This window comes from Thermobia domestica, chromosome 5 (assembly GCF_964235325.1).
Source record: "Thermobia domestica chromosome 5, izTheDome1.hap1.1, whole genome shotgun sequence".
NCBI classification, from domain to species: Eukaryota; Metazoa; Arthropoda; class Insecta; order Zygentoma; family Lepismatidae; genus Thermobia; species Thermobia domestica.
The window spans coordinates 27,007,030-27,034,112 of record NC_137458.1 but is presented as its reverse complement, the minus strand read 5'-3'; the positions used below and the strand labels follow the sequence as shown (position 1 = coordinate 27,034,112).

Here is a 27,083-nt window from a genome sequence, read left to right as displayed (position 1 = left end):
TCGTCCCTCTGCCGAATATCTCGGATGGTCTTAGACTCTTCTTTACGTTTGATCTCCCATTATCAACATTTACATAAAAAAAACATCATCCTTCTTACGCTTATTTCGCTCCATTTCCACTTCTGCTTTGTTTAAAGATATCCATGAAGAAGAAGAAAAAGAAGAAGGATCGACTAAGTACATAGAAAATACGGGTGGTGAGTGCAATTACGGAAACCGCTAGCGCGTGGAAAATATAGTTTTAATTTCAATATCTTTTTATGAAGCATATATAAAACAATTTTACGTCTGTGAGCTATATGATGTATGCCTGACCACTTATTTTTTTTAAACAGTTATTGTTTTTATAGAAGAAAATATAAAAACGTGAATTGCGCTTCAGCTGGTAAATTTACTCAGAAACAAACAAAAAGAACCTATTAAGTTTAAGAAAATGGGTCAAAACCTTCCTAACCTTAAGCTATCCCGTTCGTACCCCTACCCAATTATCTCTATGTTACACTTCTATAGATACGTGGTCTTACTTATCGATGCGAGGGTGAAACGTGCATTGTCCTCCACAATTTATCGCTCTCATCACAAAATCCGAACTTAGCATAGATAGAGTTCGCGAGTTCCACCAGAGCTAATTAGGTTAAACTTTACTGTAGGAATCTACAAATCCTAAAATGCACAGAAAATTTAGGCAATTCTTAAATTTATCCATTTTATGTCGAGAAGAGAACCCAACCAATCTCTACGGAGCTTCTAACATGTTCTTACACTACTACACCTATTATTACTTATACTACGGGTGCATATAGTAAAATTGCACGAAGACTTGTTTACAAGATAAATTTTTTCATGGTTTCTATAGAGAAAAGAAACATACAATTAAAAACAAACCAATTTCTGCCAAGTCACCACCAAACAGCAAGACTGCCGTGTATGTGATTCAGGCAGTGCGAAACTGGTGCTGGAATGTGAGCCCTGAGATCAGACTAGTAATTGCATAACGTGGAAAAGATTCCTTCTGCGGTCCCCTCCTTCCTACAATCAATCACTCGCAAATTTCAAAAATCAAAAGAGAGTCATTTCTGTCTGGTAATGTTGTTGTACAGTATTCAAAATTTGACGAAAACAATTGATACGTGTGAACTACCTCTGCAGGAAAAAGATTGTCGGCACGTTCACTAAATTCCTTTTCCCAAATTTATACATATGACATTATCAGATATATTTTCTCGCCAGTTTTGTTCTAAGACGAGATACACATCGCTATCGGGTAAGAACGCCAAGGCAAATTTTTACTTTGAGCCAAACAGTGACTTCAACCGATTCATGTGATCCGATTCCGGGAGCAGTTTAGGAATCATTCCTAAACTGCTCCCGGACCCGGATCACATGAATCGATTACAATTACTAACACAGTGAAAGTAATGTACGATGTTAAGAATTATACTATAAGTACAAGGGCCACAATGTTACTATACGATGTTAAAAAGAATTATACTATAAGTACAAGGGCCACAATGTTACTAAACATCAATTCAGGTAAAGCGGTGAATATGAATTTTCAGATCTAAATGGGGGGCTACCGCCCCCCAAACCCCCCGCTCAAGTTCCATAAAAACATCTAAAATAATAATAAATAATCACACCACTACTATAAAGCTAAGATAAGAAGAGAAAAATTAAAAAAAAAAACACTCGTCTCTACTCATAAATCAGTGCATGACAAAGAAAAAAAAATTACATCTCAACAAGACAATAGGGCAAGCAGCAGCAAACCAAATACTTTGCCTAATACTCAAATGCAAAACAAATCAAGAATAAAAATAATATGAATTAAAAAAAGAAAACACTCACCATTTCGCCATAGGAGAACACCCATTGATAATGAACTCATAACTGCTGATTCCACACACGAAAAAAATAAAATACCAAGAACACATGCACAATACTCAACATTACTGAATAATGTTCCTTTCCGCATACACGTCGTTTTATTAAACCGAGTACACTTGCTATTATTACAAACAAGAAACCAATAAACATCCACTTTTACAATACGTCGAAAATATCTTCAGCTTTAGACTACAACTATGATAGGTTTTCTCTAACTCAATTCAACCAATTCAATTACGCGCTTCCCGCATGCCACAAACAGTAGCACACACATACATGAACACAGAACATGTGACATCACATTAACAAACTACCATATGACTACACAGACACCTAGTGGGAAAAATATGAACTAAGACGTCACACCAAAGGCACGAACAGTTCCAACAAGTGACTCACGCACAAATAGTTCCAAGAAGTAACTGAACCTATAAGAACCGAATAAAGTCACAGTTGGAGTCAAAGTAAAGACTTACCAACGCCAATATAAGAGTAAGTCTACTAATGAAATTACGATCTATGGAATCCAGGGTGTAATTTAAGATTACCAACTTCGTGCAAGTACGAAGGAGAACAAAAATTTTGATTCCAACCACGTCTTTATGTGAGAGCAGTCTCAGTATGTTTTGTATTTACTGATAGTTTCGAGAATTTGTTGTATTTTCTTTCGAGAATTAGTTGTAGTAGTGATGAGTTAGAAGATTTCTCACAGATTGAAAGAAATATTGCGGAAGCACTTGTAAACGTACTTCAGTTCGATCGTAAGAATCCTCCGGGGGAAATTTGTAGCTCCGGGAGAAGCTATTCACTGTCGTGGAAAAATAAACTTTAGAAGAAGATTATGTGGTGACTATCATATACAGTAGTCGAAGTTACGGCTTAAGTTTAGAGTTGCCCCTCCAGTTTCCACTCTACAAAAATTCAGTTAAAACATTAAAAATTGGGTAAATGTTTAGCAGACGGGGTCAGAAGTACTTAAAAATACAAAATTTACAGAAGAAATAGAAGATGCAAGTATTCGACCTAACATAATCTAACCTAAATTAAACTAACTTATACTAACCTGAACTAACTAGAAATAAGCGAAATCTTATCTTTTTTTTCGGAAATTGTGCTGAATCCTTAGTAATATAATCTAATATAAAGTAACCTAAACTAACCTAATATGAACGGATAGTACCGAAATTGTAACATTTGTCAGAAAAAAATAGCTGGACTACTTCTGCTAAATATTGTCCAAAAATTGTTAGGTTATGTTAGGTTAACTAGTTATGTTAGATAAGGTTAGTTTAAGTCAGGTTTGGTTAATTTAGGTTACGTGATAAGAGTTTACTTAGACTAGAACAGTGATTGGAGCAGGTTCTTATATGCCTCAAGTATAATTTAAATTCAATAATCCGTGCTTCTCATGAAAATCTAATAGATCTTCTTTATTATTCTTATATAATACTGTAAAACTCAATGCGGAAATATCATATTCGACGCACCGATTCCCCATCCTATACGACTACCATGCTGTTCAGTCATCGTAACCTTCCGCGTCTTGCAAATAGTACCCACTTCTACATATCTTTTCTCGTATTAAACATAACTTTACTGGCAAACTTTGATACTTAAACATCACGTAAGAACTCCAGATCATCATTTGTTATGCCAATTCTCCTGAAAATTTCCCTAATTTTTATAAAAAACTGAGGGGCAACTCTAAACTTAACCCGGAGTCACGTTTGACTCAAACCAATATTTGTAAAACGAGAAAGGTAATATAAGGTTGTTTGTTTGTAACTAGAGAAAATCGTGCAGGTTTGCTTTAGGCGCACTACTGGAAATAGTTGTTGAAAACAAAATTGTTTCACTAATTTCCTTCTTATTGTCTCCTGAAGGATTTGCTATTGCCACCAAAATCACCAACCTGTGCTAAGCGGCCACTAAAAACACAAATTGTATCTATTCGAGTCAGGGCAGTCAGGGCTTTGTCAAAAGGGAGCAGGCGTGTCAGCGTAGGTGGTTATAAGCGTAAGGAGAGTTAGTAAAAAGAAGTGGGTTAATATATGTTTCAATAGTATTTCCAATGGTTTGATACTATTAACGCTACACTTGTAAAGATAGAATATAGCTTCTGTACACTCTACAGAAATACACCGACGGTGGAAAGCAGCATCTAATTCAGCTATTTTCAATAGGCATTTGCTTATTTTATCCGTCGCAAGGCACTTGTAGTGATTACGGTAGTACCCCTACATTTGTAAACCTAATATACAGCTGTATTAAATTTTGGCGCATACAGAAATTTGTTCCTTAAAATTTATCTTTTCATTCCTTTCTATGCAAAGTATTCAATTTTACCTGTAAATCTTCAAGATGTGCTCGAAAGCTATACCGCAGGGAGAAAATGACCTTTTTCTATATCCTAGAACAAGCAAATCCGTACAAAATATTACAGTACGTCTTGAAAATATTATCCATTTTCAAGTGGAAAATTTGCATAGCATTGCTGTCGTGTTTCATTTAACAAATATAATTAAAATATCTTCTACCATATTGCTAAATATAGTAGAAGATATTTTAGTTTTGGCGTTTTCTGTACTCATACAACACTGATCGTACGTTGAGTATTGGTAAATTTATTTGTAGGAAAAGAGAAAAAAATCAAGTACCTTCACGACAAAATGTGATAATGTATAAGAAAATTATAATGATATTGAGGAAAGAAAATATAGGCGTATAGCCCAGTAAATTTAGGCCAAAAATGGGATGGATATGTAACAAATTCATAATTAGCTGAAATTTGCAGAGTTAGCTCTTACATGTATGTTGAACAAATCGTGAGAAGTTTCCTAATTTTCAACGTCCACTTCCATCCAAAATGGCGGATCAAAGATGGCCGCCAAGCTCTACACATCCCAGGAGATGTTTTCCTTCATATCTCAGTCAAAAAACATTTTTCGATTGTGTAAAACGTTGTGTACTCCTGAAGAGTGACTATTGTTATTTAAACCTAGATTTATTGAATGGAAGAATTGTAGCTAGTAGGTGTAAGTCTAGTTTAGATTGATATTTAAGGTGAAAATGCGAATTTTTTTCTGGTTTACAACTTAATATTAATCTGTTTAGCCTTATAACTTTGAAACAACTTTCGATTCGTGAGAAGTTATCCGAAAGTTCTCTGTGTTTTTGTTTTCCCACGAGAAGTTGGAAAGTGAAGCTCGGGAGATAAATGGCTGACATATTTAAATCTTAGCGCAAAACGGTCATTGTGACCTCAAAGTTGAACTTTTAGTGTACAATTAAGTACTTGGTAGATAACTGTGAATGTTTCTGCGTTATATTTCCATGTGTCAATTCTCATTGAAGTGGCTTCCTAAACAACATAAATAAAATTCTATAAATATTGAAACCTCCTCCCGCCCACATTGCAGTTCCGTCAGTTTACATCGTGCTATCTATTCTAGTGAAACAGGCGCCATTATGTATTCGTTCAAAAAGTGCTCCGCAATATTAAGAATTTTAGGTGCTTTCGAAGCATTCTGTGTGTCTGTAATGTGGGAATTACATTTATGAATGTTCCGTGTATATTCCAGTGAAAATTTCAAGTTTGATCAAACTGTGACTGAACATTAAGCAAAAATTTATTTTAATTCCTTATAATAATAACATTAGTTGTAAACAGTGTATAATTATTAGTTTATACTGAAGTGAAAATTGGGCGATAAATTGTAGTGTATTTTAATACTTATAGTGCACGAGCCAGGGACTGATCTGTCAAAAATTGTTCAGTTTGCTGGGTTTCACTTGGTAATGTCTTACCTAGGCACTATTGGGCACCTAATGTTAGGCAGTGGAATCGATGAGCTGTGTGTGCGTGTTTGTTTGGTGGCCGGCGGAAGAGGGGGTGTTGTATTCGAATAATACAGTTGGGAAAAATGTCGAATGGTCATTCTTACTCCAAAGCACTAAGAGTTCATTTTCTGATATTTATTATTCTGTATGTGACACTTCCTGTACATTCTCTAATAGAGTTTAATGGAGAAAGCAAAAATGCTATTTGAGAAACCATTCGTGAACTCATGGCTACAAATTCAAAAAATATTGAATATCTTGAAGGGAACATCAGCATCAAACAAGTAATCGACATTATTGAAAAGTCTGTAGAAAATGGAAACTTCTCGAAAACTGCTAGATTGTGGTTACGGTATATGAAACAGGTCAAACTTATCCTTCTCTACATTTAAGCAGATCGAGTTAGAGATTGGAAACTACATTTGTATTGTATTAGATCAATGATGTCTTATTTTCACGCAGCAGTTTCACATTTTTAAATCAAATGTGCCCATTTATATGTACAGTAAGTGGAAGAGTTGAATGAATATATGGACAACGCTGAATTCAGAAAATTTTACAATTTGAAGAAAAGATAAAATATGGAGTGGAGATTGCCCGAAATAATAATAGAACAGTGTCTGTTGAAATCCATGAAAGTAAGTGGGGGAGTAACACAAGGTCGAGGAGGGGGTGATTCTACTTTATCAAGATGGGTTTCCTCATGCTCTTAAACAGGAAAGTATCAGAAGTTTTGGAAGGCTTGTGGAAAACGTTTTGCATCCTGAAAACGCTGAATATCGGCCATTTAGACAGTCACGAGATGACTGTGATCTGAGAAAGCTACCCTATTCGCTACGCTTCACAATCTTTTCAACAATTGTCCTAAGCATTTATTGATAATTATAGTTACCTGGTTGGTTGCTGACGATAAAACGAATTGTGACAGTGCAAATGAAGTTGCTGAAAAACTACTATCTTCTATTGCAGAAGATTCCTTTAAAAAAGTTAAATTTGAGAGGAAAAACAGAGTTATGAAAATATCTGCCACGAGCAATGCATTGCTGACCAGAAATGAAAGTGTAGTATTCAATCAGCATGAGTTGTTTAGCAGGATTACTGCTGTGCTAAAATCAAATGAAAATTTACGAGATTATCTCAAATATGAACTAGCTGCTCTATCACCCACGCTCTTTGATGATGTTTTCTTGAGGAAGAATGTAAAATCAGCTTTAGCAGCTATTATTGAGTCAGTTCAGCCATGTGTAAAGGCTCCATCAACCTACTCGTCTATTGTAGGGGGAGGATTTAATCCTCACGCATTGGCTTAGAATGAGATATATGCCCGAAATATGTTAGATTTGTGCAGAGACGTTTCTCTCCATGTGAGGGAGTGGTTTATGATGGATATACCTGCGCTTTGTCAACTAAAATTGTGGAAAGGCAAAGAAGGGTGATGCCAAAAATGTTTGCGACTATTGCCTGTGACGAAAACATGGTGACAAAGACTAAACAAGCTATTCCTTTGCGAAATGCTTAGAACAAATCAAGGCTTATTCAATGATGATGGGTTATTTCCAGTCTGAAAGAATAATTGTGAAGCAATTGGATCGAGGTGCAAAATCATTAATCTGCTCAGCGCCGATAAATGAAAGTCTGATCAATGCCAGATCACTTGCAGTAATAGGTACTAATACAAATATGCTTACAATTGTAATTGTACGAGGTATCCTGGAACATTACCTTTTAAAATCCTACCCAACTATGGCATAACAAAATCACTAATAGCTTGGGGCCGATGAAGGACATTTTTCTCTTCCTGCGCACAGCCACTGGATGTGACACTAGTCCGCAAAATACAGAAACGGGAATCTGCAGCTTTCAAGTTGATGAAGCAAAAGGACGAATTGCGTTCTTTCATTTCACTTTTCAACGTTCCTCAACCTGATCACCAAAAGGTATTTGAAATTGGATAAACATTTCTGAAACATTGGCTTGGGAGACCCAGGTTCGATTCGCTGTGGGAGCTTTCGGATTCCACGTTAATCAGTAGGTCCCGTCTCATGTAGCATCGCTGCTAAAATGGGTGTTAAACTCAAAACCAACTCATTTCTGATCCAGAAAGAGCATCAGCTTCACAACATTCACTTCAGATTTATCATCAAGTCCAGCAGTGGCTAGGGATCAACGTGAACCCTAGTGAATGGGAACGTCTCATGATGTTAGATTGATCTCAGTATCTTCAAACCTTTTTCGCAGCTTCAGAAAAAAAACTTTTAGAACTAATATCTTGAGACTGCAAAATAACATGAAGAACGGACTGTGACGAATCATACCGATGCAAAAGGCAGACATTCAGTGTTCCAAGTTTTGTACCTCGTGGTTATGAGAGATCTATAAAAATTCAGCTCTTCCCTCTTACGGTTTCGATGACAGTGATAATGGTATTAAATGATTGGCCAATATATTTCGTGTATAATCTAGCAAAGCCCTACAAGAAACATTTAATAACATTTTTCTTGATTTATCAATGTATCCAAATTATAAGTTCAGGTAAAACTGAACAGCTCAAAAATGTTGCTTTTCGGCATAAATGAAATTAATACGTACACACATGGAATTGTTTTATTGGTCATTTTATGGAATACATTGAAGTAGTAATTCGTCTAGAATATATAGCTTTTTCAAAATTGAAATGTGTTTAACTTAGATACGTGGAAAAATATCATACAAGGCAAAAGTGCTTGGCGGCCATCTTGAATCCGCCATTTTGGATGGAAGCGGACACGTAAAATTAGGTGACTTCTCAGGATTCGTTCTGCAGGTAAAGAGGAACTGTTCCTGAAATTTTAAGCTAATTATGAATTAATTTTACATAAAATCCTAAATTGACTGGTTTACTATATTATCTCGTATGTAAGTAGAAGAAAAATTATTTTTTTTCTTTGAGAAGAGAGAAGATTGTAGAAAATCGGATATTGGTCAGTAGTTATATATTTCTGTATTTTCGGGATTTAGGTATATCGATATCTTAGTATGAGATGTTGCAAAATTTCGAATTTTTAAAGTACTGCTTTCATTACTTTTTACCTCCCTAGTCTGATCCCAAACCATTTCATCCAGTAACTCAATTTCACCTGTAGCGGCAATTATCATAGTCCTCTTGTGGCTCGCTCATAAATTTTGTTAAAACGAATAATATTTTTCTTATTGCTTTCAGATCTATTGGTTTGTTTTGAACATCAACTGCTGAAGGTTTCAAATTTCGAACTTGAACAGTGTTGTGTGATCGAAATGCCTTTACATTATTTCAACTTTGCTTGTAATAAAGTTGAAATGAAAACAGAAAATGCTTCTATTAAAGTCGAAATGAAACCAGAACACGAGTCCTTTGAAGAATGTAATTATAAACTATGTACTGGTAACATTAATGATCGTAAAGATCCTCTTGCTATAGCTTTGGAATACAAGGAAAGAGAATTTGCAACGAAAGTAGTGATTATCGATTTAGAAAGGAATGAGGATGAATCAATATCAGATAGGAAACTAACTTCGAAAGCAGTATGTTTGGTGGAGCGTTTACCAATAGGTGTACTTGTGAAGACCGAACGTTTTCATAGTAACATCAGGTCAAGATCATCCGATCTTAGAAACATTACCAAAGGGTCAAGGAGTGACATGTGTGCCACTATTGGAGACAAGAACGATGACGGAGAGGATGTTCAAGAAAATAATAATCGAGAAGTTGTTAGCAATGCGCAAACCCTGAGGTACGTCTAAATACATTTGTATGTTTTGTATAAATATTTCTTTGCAACACTTGCAATACTTCGTTAAATATTCTTTTTTTCTTTCACCTTAAACTGTGGTATTGGAATCACCAACATTTGAACACATAAAAAATGTAACCTAATGCGTAGCGTTGCAAGAGGTGAGACAGTTTGGCAGTTTAATAAGTATCAGATTGGAAAGATGACGTAAATTGTTATAAACATCTTCGTTACAGCGGGCCTTGAGTGTTAGGATTGAATACTGACGCGCTTCTAAGTAATGTCAATATCTGGTAATATGTTACTTAGTGTAGGAAACTGTGTCTGGTCAAATTATTTATATCTTTCCCCTCTCACTGAAAACATTTTCATAATATAAAAATCATATTTAGTATTCACTTATTTATCGGTTCTGAAACTGTAACATGATTTTGTATACAAAACACCTTAGTAATTAAAAATGGCAAATACGGATATGACAAACGAATTATCAAGTTTTTTTTTTTTAAAAAAAAGGTTGTTAACGTTATGGAACCCTTTCCCATATTGTGATTGCTCTAATATTGATGTGTGTCGCATCACGAACGAACTCTTAGTACACTAAAGAGAAATTAATCTTCTCCTCATTTGCAAGTAGCTTATTTTATTATATGGATTCATTAAATTTCTTCGGTAGAAGTTCACGTCTCAGAAAATTATATCTTAAGATAAAGTGTCTTATCATATCCACTTCTACCACGGGCAAAGCTTATTTATAATAGGTTTTTCTTTCTACTTTTGTATGACATTTCCAGGCAAAATAATGTGTTCTCTTGAAGAACGCTTTCGTGTGTTCTTTGAACACTAACCATGTTATGGGGTCAAGGTTACTCACTGGAAGGGTGAATACCTGTGCCATTGGGGCTACTGGTTCTGTCCCAAATCACGATAGTTTCCTTGGGTTTCTTGGAAATCTCACATGCTTCCCACTGTTCTCATTCCACTATTCTCATGCGCTACTTCTCCCTTAGCCTGGATTCTTAAATATTCGATATTAAACTTAAGCATTCTACAAATAAATGTTGACAGCTAATTTGCTCAAGGTAAGAGAATCTAAGAGGATTAAAATTCATATATAATCGATAGGATTTGATAACATTACTAACAGAAGGAAATTATGAATAATTAACAATTCTCTTTCGATGTTTTCAAACGAATCGATTGTTTGATACTTCATTTTACTTAGGTATGGAGAGCAATACCTGTTAAATAACAAAATATTAAGTTATAACTTTAGATTTTTTCTTTACTTTTATTGATAGGTAGCAGTGTTTTCCCAGATAATTCTGGAAATAAGCAATGCAATTTTAAGTATTTTTGCAATGCAGTTTTATGTGTTTTTGAATGAATAGTTTTTCGTGTTTCTTCTTTTTTCCATAGAGGGAAGTATGAATTCTTAGATAAGAGTATAGTTGATAGGCAAGGGATAACTAACTCCCGATCTTACAAGGAACGAACATGCACGTGACATCCGGGCATCCAAATCAAACCTAGTCCATTCGATAACCATAACAAAGATATGTTTATGCACAAAAAATTGGGTGTCACGGAGAAAGGAATAATGCCCTGGGGCTGATTAACCCTATTACTATAAAGTAAATCGTAGACTCGTAGTGAAATACCTATTGCATCAACACTGCTTGTTTGCACACGTTAGTTAGTAAGGCAATGATTATGTAAGGGAAATATATACTGAATATACTAAGAGGTGATATTATAGTAACAAGCATTAAAGTATAGTAAATTTCCTTTATGATGAAGGTAGAAAAAAAGGTCCAGAGATCGTATTATAAAATGTACATTGTAAAAAATATCCCGATCGACAGGATTTAACTGGATTATATATAATCAGGATATATTTTTTTGCCGTTGTTTCTAAAGTTTTAGACTGTAGCTAAGTCTTATGGGTTTAACTTCAGTATATGTCTAATTGCCTCGAAATGCTAGGTTAACGAAAAAAATTCTGTAACTCATACTGAGAATCTAAGTTACAGTTACGCTTACGTAAGACAGACTACAGAAGACAATAATGTAATAGGCTATGCGTAAAACCAAGTAACAGCGTCAAGTGTATATCTCGTGAACAAGTTTGTTTATATTGAGTTATGTATTTTCTCAATTAATATTCAAACCGGAAATGGTAGATTTTTAAATTTTCCGGTTTTAGTAGAGAGGTTAGTGATTTTAAGTTATGAGTAGTTACTGTAGTTACAAAAGCATATTTCATTTAATGTTTATACCCGCCATCACTTCTCGCTTGCTTCCTACGGGACCAGGCCCGCAAGTTTCGTCCAGCTTTAAGGGTGTACACTACTAAATATTTTTGAAAAGCTATCAATTATTCTTTTGTCCGTTTTTCATAAGTGAAAAGACATAATGAAATGTAACTTACCACAATAATAGATAATGTTATTCTGCACCGGAAATATGACTCGGTAGAATTATCAGTGTTGACATCCATAGATTTTATAGTGCGTCCAAAATTTGAATTAATGAAAAATATACGTTAAGGCAGCGACTAGAAAAACGAACTCAACGGTAGTTGATTACTTATTGTGTTGTTTTGGTTTATGGTTAACTACTTTTCAAATAATGTTTGTATTTGTTTTGTAATAACTTATTTACTTTGTAATAACTTATTTGAGTTATTACAAAATAAATACAATTATTATTTAAAAAGTAGTTAACAAAGAACCAAGACAACACGATAAGTTATCAACTGCCTTTTAGTTCACTTTTTTAGTCGCTGCCTTAAGATAGATTTTTGAGTAGTTCAAATTTTAGACACACTGTAACTTTAATGGATGGCAACACTTATAATTATTCTGATTCGTATTTTCAGGTGTAGAATAACATTATCTATTATTGTGTTAAGTTACATTTCATTATCTTTTTTCACTTACGAGAACTGGACAAAAGAAAAATTGTACACTTTTCAAAAATATTTAGTAGTCTGTCCCCTTAAGGAGAATATATATACACAAATATTGTACAGTTTGTGCATGTTTTGCGCATCAATATTGTTTCCAAAGTGTATCAGTTGGCAACCATACTGGTTTGTATATTTATTTAGACATAAACCAAGATAGTAACACTAGACTTGATTAAGGTATTATTTTAGGAAAGGAATATGAAATGCAACAATATCCTAAAGTAGATAGCAGCTCGTAAAACTGTACACCATGGAACTTAAGCAGTGATCAAGAACGAATAAATAGATACAAGTTGAAATTTAGTGTGAGTTTCTACACTTAACAATAAAAATTGCGTGTTATTCTTTCACAAAACGTACCCCACAATAAATGTTACCTATTGTCAATGCATTAGCTCATAAATTATGGGGATTATAGTTTCGAAACAAGGTAGTGTTATCTAAAAAAAAAAAAAAAAAAAAAAAACTCATTTACTTTTATAAATTTTAAAGTATGTTTCAACTACGCCAAAAAGATTACACTACTTCATAGTTTGGAATGTCAAATTTTTTGTTATTATATAAAATGTTTAAATTTTTTTCGAAATATTATTTTATCTTTGGTGACAGAGAACAAAATAATACTTTGGTTATGAAATTCAGTCTCAAGATAGTGGTATAGTTTATGTAGAATATTTGTAACAACATCAGATTTTGCAGTTGGCTCGGTAGGCGAGCTTGCTAAGGCATATCTCTTTGACAATTATTTTGTAAATTTGAGAGATTTATTTTTACCTGGTTCAAATCCCACTGTGTTGCACTTTTTGTTTTTCCTCCTAGGATCTAATTGTATAATTAATGTATTAATTTCAATTATCTATACCATTTAATTGTGCTTTTTTTTAGAAAGAATATTAAAAGCTTATTTATAAAAGTATAGTTTGAGATCTCATTAGATTACGGTGATGTATTATAAAAACATCTAAACAATGAAGCAGAACTTATTTGAATTTACCAAGTATTTAGATCTGAGTCATTCTCTTTTTAAACAATTGATTATTATCGATTCATTTCAAACAATAAAATTAAAGCGATTTAGCACGAATATAGGTATTTTTGTAGAAACAATTTGGCTTAACTTGGTATTTGCTCTTCTGTTTGCAAGTGAATTGTGCTTATTTGTGTACCGACGCTAATAGATTGTGCTGATACCAACGTCTATCGGCTTTAGCTGCTATCTGGAAAGAATCGATGTAGTTATTAGATGAAATGTTAGATTAACTGTGTGTTCCTTTATGTGCAATGCGATGTAGCCACATAGTGGAAATCGCGTCATCAGAGACCAACATATTTTTTTTTATTTGTCCTGGAAAATGTTGCTGTGTTGTCCGTTGGCGACATTTTTAGAGTACCCGATCTATCTGTCTATCTATCCATATATATATATATATATATATATATATATATATATATATATATATATATATACCTAGTTATCCTGAAGTTAGAATATGATAGTCACGTATATATCTGCGGATTCTGAATTTACTAATATTGCTCTACAGTCTTGAGTATGTACTCAGTTTTTCAGTCATCTATGTGATATTACAATGAACAAGTGCAGAAATGTAAGTAAAACAAATATTTCAACACTTGTATGAAAATTCGGTAGTTATAACAGCCAGTAAAGAACATAAAGATAAGGTCATTACATATGTTTGTATTGTTCATATTAAATGCATAAGAAGTAGTCATTCATAGACATAATCTTTACTTCAGTCATATGAGATTAGTAACAAACGCGTCATTACCTACTGCTTATCAAGGCGTGACATTATTCACGTTTAAGGTTCACCATAAGGTAAGTGATTACTCATAATAGAGTACATACACTGTATTATAAACGGTTGGTCACATGCTGCATAATAGTTCATCAGTAATTGGCATACTGTCAACAATAAAGTGTGGATGTATGTTGGAATATTGGCAAAAATTCAATTTGTGATGAATTTATCTTCCATTGCTGTTTCATTTGTGATTCTCTACGTGAATTGCAGGCTTTTACATGTAGTAATCTCAGAACATCCTTCACATAAAACGGAAATCTACATAATTTTAAATTATTACTAAAGGACGCATTTTCACTTTTAAAGAATTTCTAATCCGTTTTCGAGGAGGTCAGAAGTGCTTTGCAGATATTCGTGCTTAATATACGGACAAACAATGCGATAATTTTAATGAAACGTGTTTGATCATCTGTTGGGTGTACTCGTCTGCATATAAATGTAAAGTATTCGAGAACAAAAGCAGCTGAAGTACTGTTATTTCTATAATATGAAGAGGCTATAAGAGACGTTGATCTATAGTCTAACCTGGTATCCGAACCACATAACCTTCCGCTGGAAATTAAAGCGCGGTCTTCCAAGCCAATGCCGCGTACGTAGTGTAAGTGGGGGCTCGAAAGGCAAATGATAATTAACGTGTTCAATATAACTCTTATTCAAATGAATCAATAATATAATAAAGTGATATGCTTTAGAGATTTGAAACCAATGGCTTGTGGTTTACGTCTTTCGTTCAGTTTTACGATCAGCATTCAGGTATAATTTTCGTCTATGCTAAGCAGTGCTTGTGTGTGTTATTGTAGTCGTAAGTATGTGTATCTTTTCGACAAGTCAATTCATTCAGTGGTAATACTTTTTCACACCATCTGAATTCGTTCCGCAGTGACTTGAATCACATTTTCAAATATACCTTTTCCGACATTAGGCAAAAATACAAACATCACACCTCCCTGAGAGAAATAACAGTCAGTTAATCTATAGTACTATATGACCTCTTGGTTTCCTTTGGATAAGATTCGTACAAAAAAGAAATGATTGTGTGAAAAGAATGTTACAAGTTGTAATTTTCTGTTTGCTTCTATTTCGATACCACGATCATTTTTTTAAGTAGTAGTGTATATATCTGGTAAGAATTTCTATATTTTAATATTCGTTTCACTTCGTTGTAACAACTCTATTAATACACTAGTAAAATTTGTTTAGTATCACAAGTTCAAATACCTATAATTATCTAATAATGTCCATGCATGAGTAGTGAACATGTTTGGCGTGATTTGTTATGGATGAATTTAATAATTATATGTGTTTAAGAATAAGTTTATTTCAGCATCTGGCGTACACTAAAAAAGTAATTTAAACATCATACATACCAATTGTGGTGCTGTTCATTTTATGCCAACTGTACACTGAAACGAAACATATACGTACAAATTTTAATGAAGTAGATTTCTCTTATATTCTTATATGTTAATGCTTATATTTAGAATAATTAATTTTCAAAGATGCACATGTGAGAGTTTACCGTTCTTTCCTCTGTTCTTGAATAGCACTGTTCGTTACACTTAGTTCTTAACGAAAAACAAATCCTATATGGTACGTACAGACAAATTCTCGTAGGTTATCTTTATTCCTTGTGTATTTTCACACATCTTCCTATTTCTCTCTTATTATTGGTATTGTATCATTACAGACAATAGAACATTTCATCTGCAGGCTGGTCTATATATTTCAGATAAATTTTAGTCAAATTTAGTGAGATGTTCGCCTCTTACTTAGATATGCCTCCGATTATCTTACATTATTCGTTACTGCAGCAATTAGTAACAATTCTTGGCTCTAATTACAAAAATCTAGTCATATATCTTATGATATAACTTTTTGCAGTTGGAATCCAAGTCACCACTTAATTGATTAAAGCTTCCTATTTAATCAATAAGACATTGTTTATTCTTTCTTAATCTCGGTTGTCCGCGTACTGCTGGATACCCGAATTTTTATTATACTTAGTTGTTAGAAATTTCGTACTAATTTCTGCTTTATATATATATATATCCTCCATTAGAGCACTAAGCCATTTGTGTTTTATCATGTAATTGACTACTTTTGCTTATACATCAACAAGGTACTGAACTCTACTATTGTTGTGGGCTTCGAACCACACTGTAATTGAGTAGTACTGAAGGATTTTTGTGAAACTACTATTCGGCTTACATACCATGTGACGGATGGTTTCTAATAATTTATGTCAGTGATATTTCTTGCTGTAATCATGGCAATAAATGTATATATTGAAATAGGCCTCTCAGGCACCTACAGTTGTATTTTCTCATGTAAGATCTTTCAATAATCGTTGCCATCGGGTATGAAAGAGAAACTCTTCGTTAAGATCACAAGATATCTTCTCAAATGCAAACAATTCACATGGAACACTACCATTGTGAAAATGATGATTTTTCTATCTATCTCGCCTTGAATTATGTTAAATTACAAAATATTGTAATAAATCCAGACTATCATATTATATTTATTAGTTATTAACTTGGAGAAAATAATACTTACGAATTTTGGGAACAAAACTTCGGGCGAGTGAAGTGAATCACAGTAGTGTGAGCTGAATTGAAAGAAAATTTACGTCACTCCAAGTATACTTGATAGAAAGAATTCATATATTATTACACGAACAATGAAATCAAAATGCCTAAGATAGGTAGGTCATGTCGCTTCAATCAGTAATGTACAGCGGTTACGTAGGATTCCTGTTAAAGAAAATGCTATACAGCCGGTTATGTAAGTCGAAAAACGATATGACAGTATACAACGAGATGGAAGTGAGTGATATGAACCCAGGTTGTGTTGGTTTAATCCAAGATGACATCCAGTGAAAAGGTTTTATTTCTGGCTCTATATGCGTTCCGTTTAGGTGAATCACAAAGCGAATTGTTTTCGTATATTACCGAACGTGTACTGAAGTTTAATGAAGGGTATATTCTATTATCTTCTGGGTTTAACATTTGTCGCTAAAGTTTAATAGAATACTATTAATTATTATCAAAACTTCAAATGAAGGTCAGGTCTGTTGCAGATATTAAATTCTTTTCGGTCTTCATTCATACTTTCCAAAACGTGATCACAATAAATACTAGTGTGATCACAGAGTGTCTTGAAAACCAAAGCATTACTTCAACTTTTCAATTTTACAAATTGTTCAGTAAAAACAACCAGGGTAAGCTATGCACGTTATCCCCGGTTCCGGACTTGTACAGGTTCTCGATCTTTTTACGGGAGTGAAAATTGACCACTTTCAGGACGCATTTTTGCGAAGAAATGGAGACCTTAGGTGAGATGATATGAATGAAATGTGTACTGTTTTTTTTAGAATGCATTGACTATGACCCGACGGGGTTCAATTCTCATCCATTTCTGTTCGGGATGCCATTTTTACGATGGGATGGTGAGGTTCAAATTTTACCTGTTCCAGTTTACGAGACCACCTATGACATTATGGGGATCCCAACCTTGGATCTATTTAGAAATCTTCTTTATAGCATCATTCAATTGCAAAAAAAATTAATGAGATCCAGTAAGGAACTGGTAACAAAACAAATAACTCCACTATCACGGTCTTAGGATTCGGGTGTTATGAATACCAGAGGCATATGTCTTGTACCCATCGCCACATTTGCGTCAACCTAAATGTAAACTACTTATTACCAGTAAGAGAATACAAGGTGGAACAGACATGCATAATTAACACCGGACGAGTAGCTGGAGACGAGTGTAAACATTTGCACTTTACTGCCCCAAAAATACATTACCTCGTGACGTCTTACTTTAAGCTGCACACATATTTAGAATTTACTATCCTTCATTCACTAAGAAAGAAAAAATGTAAAATCCCACACTTTAATGCTATTAAATATTACTTTCAACGAATATTAGAAAAGAAAAGGAAATATTTAGCATAACATTTATATTTTGAATTTAGCTTTCATGAAAATAAAACATTTAAAAATAAGCATCAACACAAGAACACCTTTAAATTATTATGTAAATTTTCACTTTTAATTACACTGGCCCATTTATCTTATGAAACGATATCGTTGACGCGCACGATATTCGCCATCGGCGGATGCGGTGATTCGCACGAAGATAAAAGTTCACTCTGGATATTTCACTTCCATTAGGATGCGTAGAACGATAAGGAATATCGTATTGTTTCCCTCACATTTCCTTGCTGTTTAACATCATTTACTGATGGATAAAATTTGTTTTATATTTTAAACACTAAAATCCTATGCACTTCGATTGTTTTGTTGAGAGGGTATGCTGTATACGCCGAACTCACAAGAAGGATATAAACACACTCTGATGCCCTCTTAATGCGTCACACAGTTGCCAGTTGAGCAGCGTAAGAATACACTACCAAACTGAAATATAGTCCACATAGAACATTAAGTTTTGCTTCATTGTTTTACTCATAATACATAATGGATGATCCATAAGTTAATTAAAATCATATTGAAGACACTGATAATCCCAACAAAATGTGAAATCAATGATTATAGGTAAATTTTGCATTATCACGTAAAATCTGTTGTCACTGAATGAGTCTATACTGCGTGGGCGTTCAGCATGAGAGTTGCGGAATTCCTCACCTAATTTGGTCTGACGGGAGGACGGAGGACTGTCTGGAAAGTGAGGCACCTTTTGGGTGATTAAATTCCTGCGCTTCTTTCTTGTCCAAATGTTAGCTGGTTGCGTTTTACTTCTAAAAATTGACGTTGGGAAATACGAGGGTGATTTAAATTTTTATGTCTGTCCATATTGTTATATGATAAAGACGAGAAAAGAATATATTTTTTAAAACATTATTTTAAATATCAATTCTTTTTCTATTTTCGTCCTTATTACTGTTTGTATTCATCACAACATTAGGTATATAGTGTCATATATGCTTCAGTGCCTCAAGCAATTATTTAAATAAGTCATAAAATGTACGAACCCCTTAAAATTACGTAAATATAATTAGTGAAGAGAGTTGACAATGTGTTGACCCGTCAAGATTTTTGTCTAATAACTCCTGAATGGAATACGTAATATGTCTGTGAGTAATGCAGAAAGAAAGTGTGATTACTAAACATGGTTTTCTCAAGTATAAGTAAAGCGATACGTTAGGAACTGGAAAATTGCGTAATTTAGAAGATAAATTTTGATAATACTTCGTTTGCTTGAAGAAATTTCTGAAGTGTTATGCCACAAGAACCTCTGCAGTGTAAGGCGTTGCAAATATTAAAATTTCAAAAGAAGAATATATATTGTTTTTAAGATGTATGGGTTCGCATCTTAATAATATTTGATGACATCCACTTGGAGACCTAGTTTTCCTAAAATTTCCTCTGTGCTGACAAAACTGTGGCCAGTGAACTGTATTAGATGATGTGCGATAGATGTATGTACGTAATATAATAATTTTATATCATACTCCAAATTGGCAATGTCGTATATATAATTGAAAACCACACAAATAGTCCTGTCAGCGCTTAAAACGTAGAATACTAGCTCATTGGTTTCTATTAAAGATTTAATATAGCAGATTTCATCATCCTGACATAAGCCACTCGTAAAAATCCCTAGTTTAGACTATATTTACATACGTTCATTTACATATAGAATCTTCATTCGAGACGGAGACAGTGGCAACTTCTGTATAAAATTTAATTTCAAACGGTTTTCTCCTTTCCTGAGCTAATAAGAGAAGGTAGATGGGAAATATACGAACTAAGAAGTAACACAGAAATCTTTTTCTCTTTTTTTTTGGGGGGGGGCGGCAATATTTTCCTTAACACTTGTGCGCGACTCATTTATTTTGATTGATAATCATGTGCACCAAGTTCTCTGTATGTAAGAAGAGATACTTTTTATAATGTAATGTATAACACGTTTCTTTCATTTTTTTTTTTAATGTAGAGTCGACTATTTATCTGGACCTGCTCTTTTAGCTTTTAAAGTAACAACAATAAACACTGAAGTTTTTCGCAATTCAAATAATACCCAGGAGACGTTATTTGACACACCTTGCAATATGAGCGTTGCAAATCAAATATACTATTTGTTTCGTCCAAAGTCATTACATGAGGCTATTACAAATTATAAATCTACGTGTTACTTGGAATTTAGAAGAATAGCACACTTGTCTTTCTGGGTTGCAAGATAAGGACGTTGCAGTTTTATAACCTATGAGCTGAAAGCTTCTAATACTAGTAACCGCATTGAGAGGACCGGGGCACAGTTTATACTTTATCCTAGCGTGAAATTCTACAATTACAATCACGTTTCTTATGAATAGGTTAAAAGGTACCAGAAATTGAAAGGTCGACGTTTCTTGAAAGGTTTTATGTGAAAAAAGCATCTAGGTATGTATCAAATTTATCACGTAGATATATATTAATGGACATGAAGATCGTAATTTTGATTAAAATTTAATATATCAAAGCAATCCGAGGATATTAAAAAGAGCACCAGTTATTGTTATAGTGCTTCAATTCACATTTTGTGCAAAATCCTTAAAATTTGGTTTATCCTTCCTCTTTTTCCTACTCGTTATTGTAACAGTATCTGGTATTTGTAATTGTAGCAAGTTTCGCATTTACTAAATTTTCTGATATATATTAACAATATATATCGTAAACATATTGATTGACTTCCTGCCTCCATATTCACCAATAATATCGTGTTCGTTCATTACTACAACAAATGTTCCTTGACATGTAGTACTAATAGTCATGCAATAGTTCAATACTATGAAACTTCATTTTCTCACGAAATATAATGTCCGATTGCCTGGGAACCCCTCATATTTTAAATAGTACAAATAAGTATCTATTTATTAGTGTATTTTTTATACAAGCGGTCGCATTTTCCTAGAGTTTCATTTTATGTACTTCCAATTCTTGTTCGATTTTTTTTTAATTATTTAACGTTCTTTCCAGAAGAGAAAATGGATTTATTAAAAGAAAGCAAAAAAATTCCCATTCAGCTACGAAACCTCATACGTGCAGAGAATGTGGAAACGGATTTACTGATAAAAGAGATTTGGTAAGACAAATGTTCACACATACAGGTTATTAACCTCATAGCTGCCTAGAGTGTGGTAAGGGATTCATTAAAAAGTCAGATTTGGCAAGACACATGTTCACACATACAGGTGAAAAACCACACAAGTGCCATGAGTGTGATAAGGTATTCATTGAGAAATCATATTTGGCAAGTCACATGTTCACACATTCAGGTGAAGAACCTCACAAGTGCGTAGAATGTGGTGCAGTATTCATTAGAAAATCAGGTTTGGCAAACCACATGTTCAAACATACAGGTGAAAAATCTCACCAGTGCCATGTGTGTGGAAAAGTATTTATTAGCAAGCCAGAATTGGCAAGACACATGTTCAGACATACAGGCGAAAAACCTCATAGGTACTCTGAGTGTGGAAAAGGATTTGTTACTAAATCAGAACTGGCAATGCACATGCTCACACATACAGGTGAGAAGCCTCACAAGTGCCGTTTCTGCGAAAAAGGATTTTCACGCAGTTCATATTTGACAAGACACATTTTAATACATACAGATAGAAAACCTCACACGTGTCGAGCGTGTGGAAAGGGATTTATTGATAAACCACTGTTAACAAGACATATGCTTACACATTTAGATGAAAAGCCTCACAAGTGCCAAGAGTGTGGTAAGGGATTTATTGTAAAACCAGATTTGGCAAGACACATGTTCACACGTACAGGTGAAAAACCTCAAAGATGCCTAGAGTGTGGTAACGGATTCAGTGGGAAATCATGTTTGGCAAAACACATGTTCACACATACAGGTGAAAAGCGTCAGAGATGCCTAGAGTGTGGTAAGGGATTCAATGAGAAATCATATTTGGCAAATCACATGTTCACACATACAAATGGAAAACCTCACAAATGCCCGGAGTGTGGACACGGATTTGTTAATAAATCAGATCTAGCAAGGCATATGTTCTCACATTCAGGTGTAAAACCTTACAAATGCCAAGAGTGCGGTCAAGCTATTAGTAAGAAATCAGGATTGGAAAAACACAGGCTCACACACAAAGGTGAAGAACCTCACAAATGCCATGAGTGTGGAAAGGGATTTATTCGCAAGCCAGATTTGGCAAGACACATGTTCACACACAGAGATGAAAAACCTCACAAATGTTCTGAGTGTGGAAAAGGATTCATTGGAAAATCAGATTTGGCAAATCACATATTCACACATGCAGATGTAAAACCTCACAAATGCCAGCAGTGCGGTACAGGTGTTATTATCAAATCAGGATTGGCAAAACACATGCTCACACATACAGGTGAAAAATCTAACAAGTGCCATGTGTGTTCAAAGGGATTTCTTCGCAAATCAGATTTGGCAAGACACATGTTCACGCATACGGATGTAAAGCCTCACAGGTAATATGAAGGTGCAAAGGGATTTATTAGAAATTCATATTTGACAAGACACATGTTCTCACATACAGATGAGAAATTTGAGAATGGCAAGAGTGTGGAAAGGAATTTATTGGGAAATCAGGATTAGCAAAACACATGTTCCATACAGGTGAAGAATCTCACAGATATCAAGAGTGTGAAAAGGAATTTATTAAAATTAGGATTTGAGACGAGATATGGGTTCACATACAGGTGAAAAATCCCACAACTGCGAAGAGTATTGGAAGGGACAAATTAGGGAATCAAGATTATCAAAACATGTTCACACATACTGGTAAAAATTTCACACCTACCAAGAGTGTGGAAATGAATTTATTAAAAGTCTGATTTGGAACGAGAAATGTTTTCACAAAGGTGAAAAGCCTTTCAAGTGTCAAGAGTGAGAAAGTGGATTTAATTAATAGATTTACAGAGTCATATGTTGTCTCATAAAGGTGAAAGTATTCAATAGTGCTAAGAGTGTGGAAGGGGATTTATTGGGAAATCAGGATTGGCAAGACATGCTCACACATAGAGGTAAGAAAGCTCAGAAGTGTTATTACTGTGGTGAGACACTTATTGAAGAATCAGATTTGGCAAAACACATGTTCACACATATCGGAAAAATGCTACATATGCCAAGAGTGTAAAAAAGGATTAAGTAGAAAATCTAATTTGGCAAGGCATGTTCACACATACTGGTGTAAAACCTTACAATTTCCAATATTGCCGGATGATTCATTGAAAAACTCATTTACCAGGACACGTCGTACAGGAAAAATTAAAAACCTTGTACTAAAAGAATACAAAGAATTTTATTCGAAGGCCAACGTTGGTAGCATGCATATTGACATGCACATGCTATCTCACAATAGACAAAATCGAACCTACCATTGGATAATGTAATTTTAAATAAGCACTTTATATATATATAATATGTGCAAGGCTTATACTTTGTACAGAAAAATCTTTAATTCAATTACTAGGAAAATGTGTTAAAATTTATTGACCGAAATGCTGGTTGCTCGTTAGTAGTTCGTAACCCCGGCAACTATTTATTTCTTGATTTATAACATACGATTTTACGCAAGTTCATACTCAGTCCTGTAAATTTTGGGCGGAAACATAGAAATGGAAGGATCTCTTCTAATAATTGAAGGGAAGAGATATTTCTCGAAAATATGCATTTATAGTAAAAGGTAAGAAATTAATTCAACGTATTTAGCGTGGTGCACTCATAGTAATGCAAGCTTAAGTAGAAACAACGCTTTTAATCTTCGATGCTTTTATAGTCCCATACCAATATTATAACATTATCATTTTTTAAATATAGTCGTTTACAACTGGTTAGAACAAGCAATGTAACAAGTAAGAAGTGAGAGAAGTTTGAAGATGCATAACAGTTTCGTACCTACTGAATCCCTACATGATTCACGTCTCCTTTTCAATGCAGTAGAAATAAAAGTATTCTGCTTACATTGCAATCCTAATTCTATGCCAGTTCTTTAGCTTCCGGCATAAGTAGACGTGAGGCGTTTGACTCGAATGTGTGTGTGTGTGTGTGTGTGTATTATCTGAGTTATTTGTGTGGACGGCTAACCCTACCCGCGTCTGCTATGTGCATTGTGTATGTGTGTTTCCTTTTAAACGTGAGTGTGTTGATGTGTTTGTGTGACGTCCTGTCTCACTTCAACGTGTGATAGAAACCAGTCAGTATGAAGCCGTGTTATGAGTGACCGTACTGTTCCGCTTAGAACAGCATATTCTAGTAAACTCTCCTATAGGGTAACTCCCAATAATTGACAGTATAAGACAAGTATTTGACAAATTATATGTTTTTTCACCCTTTAAATAAGCTTGATGTACTGTTCTCTCGTATGGTTACGAAGGCATTCTTCCTTCATACACACCATCATAAAAATATACACTGATAATTATGGTATTATTTTTTAAATATGTATACATAAGATTGATCATTGTCCCAGAAATTGACACTATGATATGAGATAATCACCAGTAATAGACACATCGTGACTCAGTAATTGACGTATCTTAATATCATTCCAATGGACTATATAATTTTCTACTAACTTTCCAAGCTGATTTATAAGTATTTACTTACATTAACATATGTTTATTTCTTTCTCAAATGGAGCTTTTACAGTATTTTTGTATTCATAGGATGTTAATACTGATATTACACAAATATTCATAGTAAAGTAAAAGAATGTTCAGTGGTAAATTCACTTTATGACTAAGAAGCCATGGGTAAAATACAGGGTGAGCCAAAGTCTAGATACACTCTATAAGGAATCACAATGTCGTTTGGCATAGGGTGTCTATAGATGGGACCAATACATATAGGGGCTGTGCCGACAGCGCCGGCCATCTTGGACATAGATTAGTGTTTCGAAATAGAAAGGGGGTTATGTAGCATATCATTTTACACTCATTTTCTGGGGAATACAACTGTCCCATCCATTTCAAGATGTTTTTGTTTGTGTAGGAGTTATGACTTAAAATTTGGGACACTCGTCAGAGTCGACATTACAGCTTATGCTCAATATGACCTCCATTGCGCTGGATATACAATTGGCGTCTATTTTGCAAGTCCAGCTACACACGTCGCAGGGTTTGTGGATCAATAGAGGAACATTGGTTATATATTCATAAAAGGGTTCTCCAGTTATTCATCCCTACGAAGCTTTTTTTATTCACCAGTCAGTCACATTTTGCACAACCTCACCAGGAATGCGAGCATACGGGAACACAATAAATGGCAGGAGTACCATGGCACACACAGTCAAAGATACGGTGATGGATTCTTTATCTGAACCTTAAATTATGTTATAAATGTTTTTTTCTCATCGTTGTCCAATCACTTTATTATTAATTATTGGATTCAACTGGAATGCGGTCTCGTCGCAGTTAAAAACACAACAGGAACCATGAAGAACTTCAATAAGCATTTTGTGTTCTGTTTATGATTGTATTTCATTAAACCAGTTACGAATTCGCTGTTAGGAAACATTCGCAAGCTGGCTTGTGAGCTGCTCAGGTTTTCAATCAGCTAATTCGGGGTGACGCCCATGAATGATTCATGCCAATGACAGCCAGGTTTCGGTGAATGGATTTTGACGGTTAGAGTTCAAGAAAATTTTCTGAGCTGTAACTAGAACATCATCTGTCATTAATAGGAAACCACGCTTTGCAACCGAGAGTACTCAATCAACAATACGGTATTCTTCGGTCTCAGTAAATACTGTTTGTTGCCTCATCTTCCTACCCTTTGGACTCCTTCCTAAACACTTGTATTATTAAGGTTTTTCTGGAACTTCAGAACTATTAGCTTGCACTTGAACATGACATTCTACTCTCACTGTTTCGATTGCCCTCGACATTGCATCTTGAGTACTCGAAGAAAGGTTTCGATTTACATGGGAAGTACGTTTGATGGATTTACAAAGTAGAAACATTTTTTAGGTTAATCAGTGTAAAGAACTCACAGTATGCAAAAAGATATCTTTTTTTCAACTAATTGGCTACTGTAAGCTACTCTACCCGTGGCAACGTGCCAAGTAAGAGTACTGCAGATTAAGTGAAGGCACTTGCTTAAAATTCACACTTAACACTCAAAGAAAAAGGCGTAGGAGTACTTAGTCCTGTACCAAGAGGTATTTACCACTTTAAGAAAAAAAACAATAAAAAGCAAGGTTGGTTCTACGTTAATCACAAAGGTGTCAACCGAGGACCTTTCGAATTATAACAAAATAACACTAACAATTCACATGTGCCTTGGTAAATTGTTTGTACAATTCTTCTACAGTAGTAGCCTAGTAATTGACACCCCCTGTCAACTACTGGGATTTTATAAGAAATTTTGGTTTTAACTTTATCAGTCAACTTAACTGCAAGGAAATACACTGTATACAAACTTCTACTGATGTTTATTGAGCTCAGGCAAATCACTAATAATTCACAAGGGATGTCAATCACTGTTTTTTGCAGATAACCTGTGACCAATAATTGGCACCCACTGTAAACTTGGTTTTATTTTCAAAAACCTATATTTATTTGTTTAGTCTTATCTATTAGTCCTTAGATTACCTAAAAACATCTTTAACTTGTCAGTTTTTATTATGATCTACTTGATATGCACCGGATACAAAAAAAAACCTACCTTAAGAAAACCGTTACTAGAAGTCTGAAAAAACAATTCACTTCTCACTGTCCATCGATGTTCTGCTACCTTTGAAGTACTATTACCGAGCGGCAAATATTAGCAGTAGTGTAGGATTGACAACACTACAAAGGA

The 27,083-nt window shown here is 34.4% G+C and overlaps 1 protein-coding gene across 4 annotated transcripts; it reads left to right on the top strand.

The window, feature by feature from the left end:
* LOC145685807 (uncharacterized) lies at positions 1 to 24,244 on the top strand. Of its 4 annotated transcripts, none has more exons than XM_081758365.1 (3): positions 1 to 197; positions 8,927 to 9,476; positions 21,260 to 24,244. In XM_081758365.1, the coding sequence occupies exons 2-3, from the start codon at positions 9,001 to 9,003 to the stop codon at positions 21,396 to 21,398; spliced, it is 615 nt and encodes a 204-aa protein (XP_081614491.1). In that variant the 5' UTR covers positions 1 to 197; positions 8,927 to 9,000; the 3' UTR covers positions 21,399 to 24,244. The 4 variants fall into 4 exon arrangements, with proteins under 4 accessions (XP_081614491.1, XP_081614492.1, XP_081614490.1 ...); XM_081758366.1 differs by having other exon boundaries at positions 192 to 304; XM_081758364.1 differs by lacking the exon at positions 1 to 197 and adding an exon at positions 247 to 385.
* The last annotated feature ends 2,839 nt before the right edge of the window (positions 24,245 to 27,083 follow it).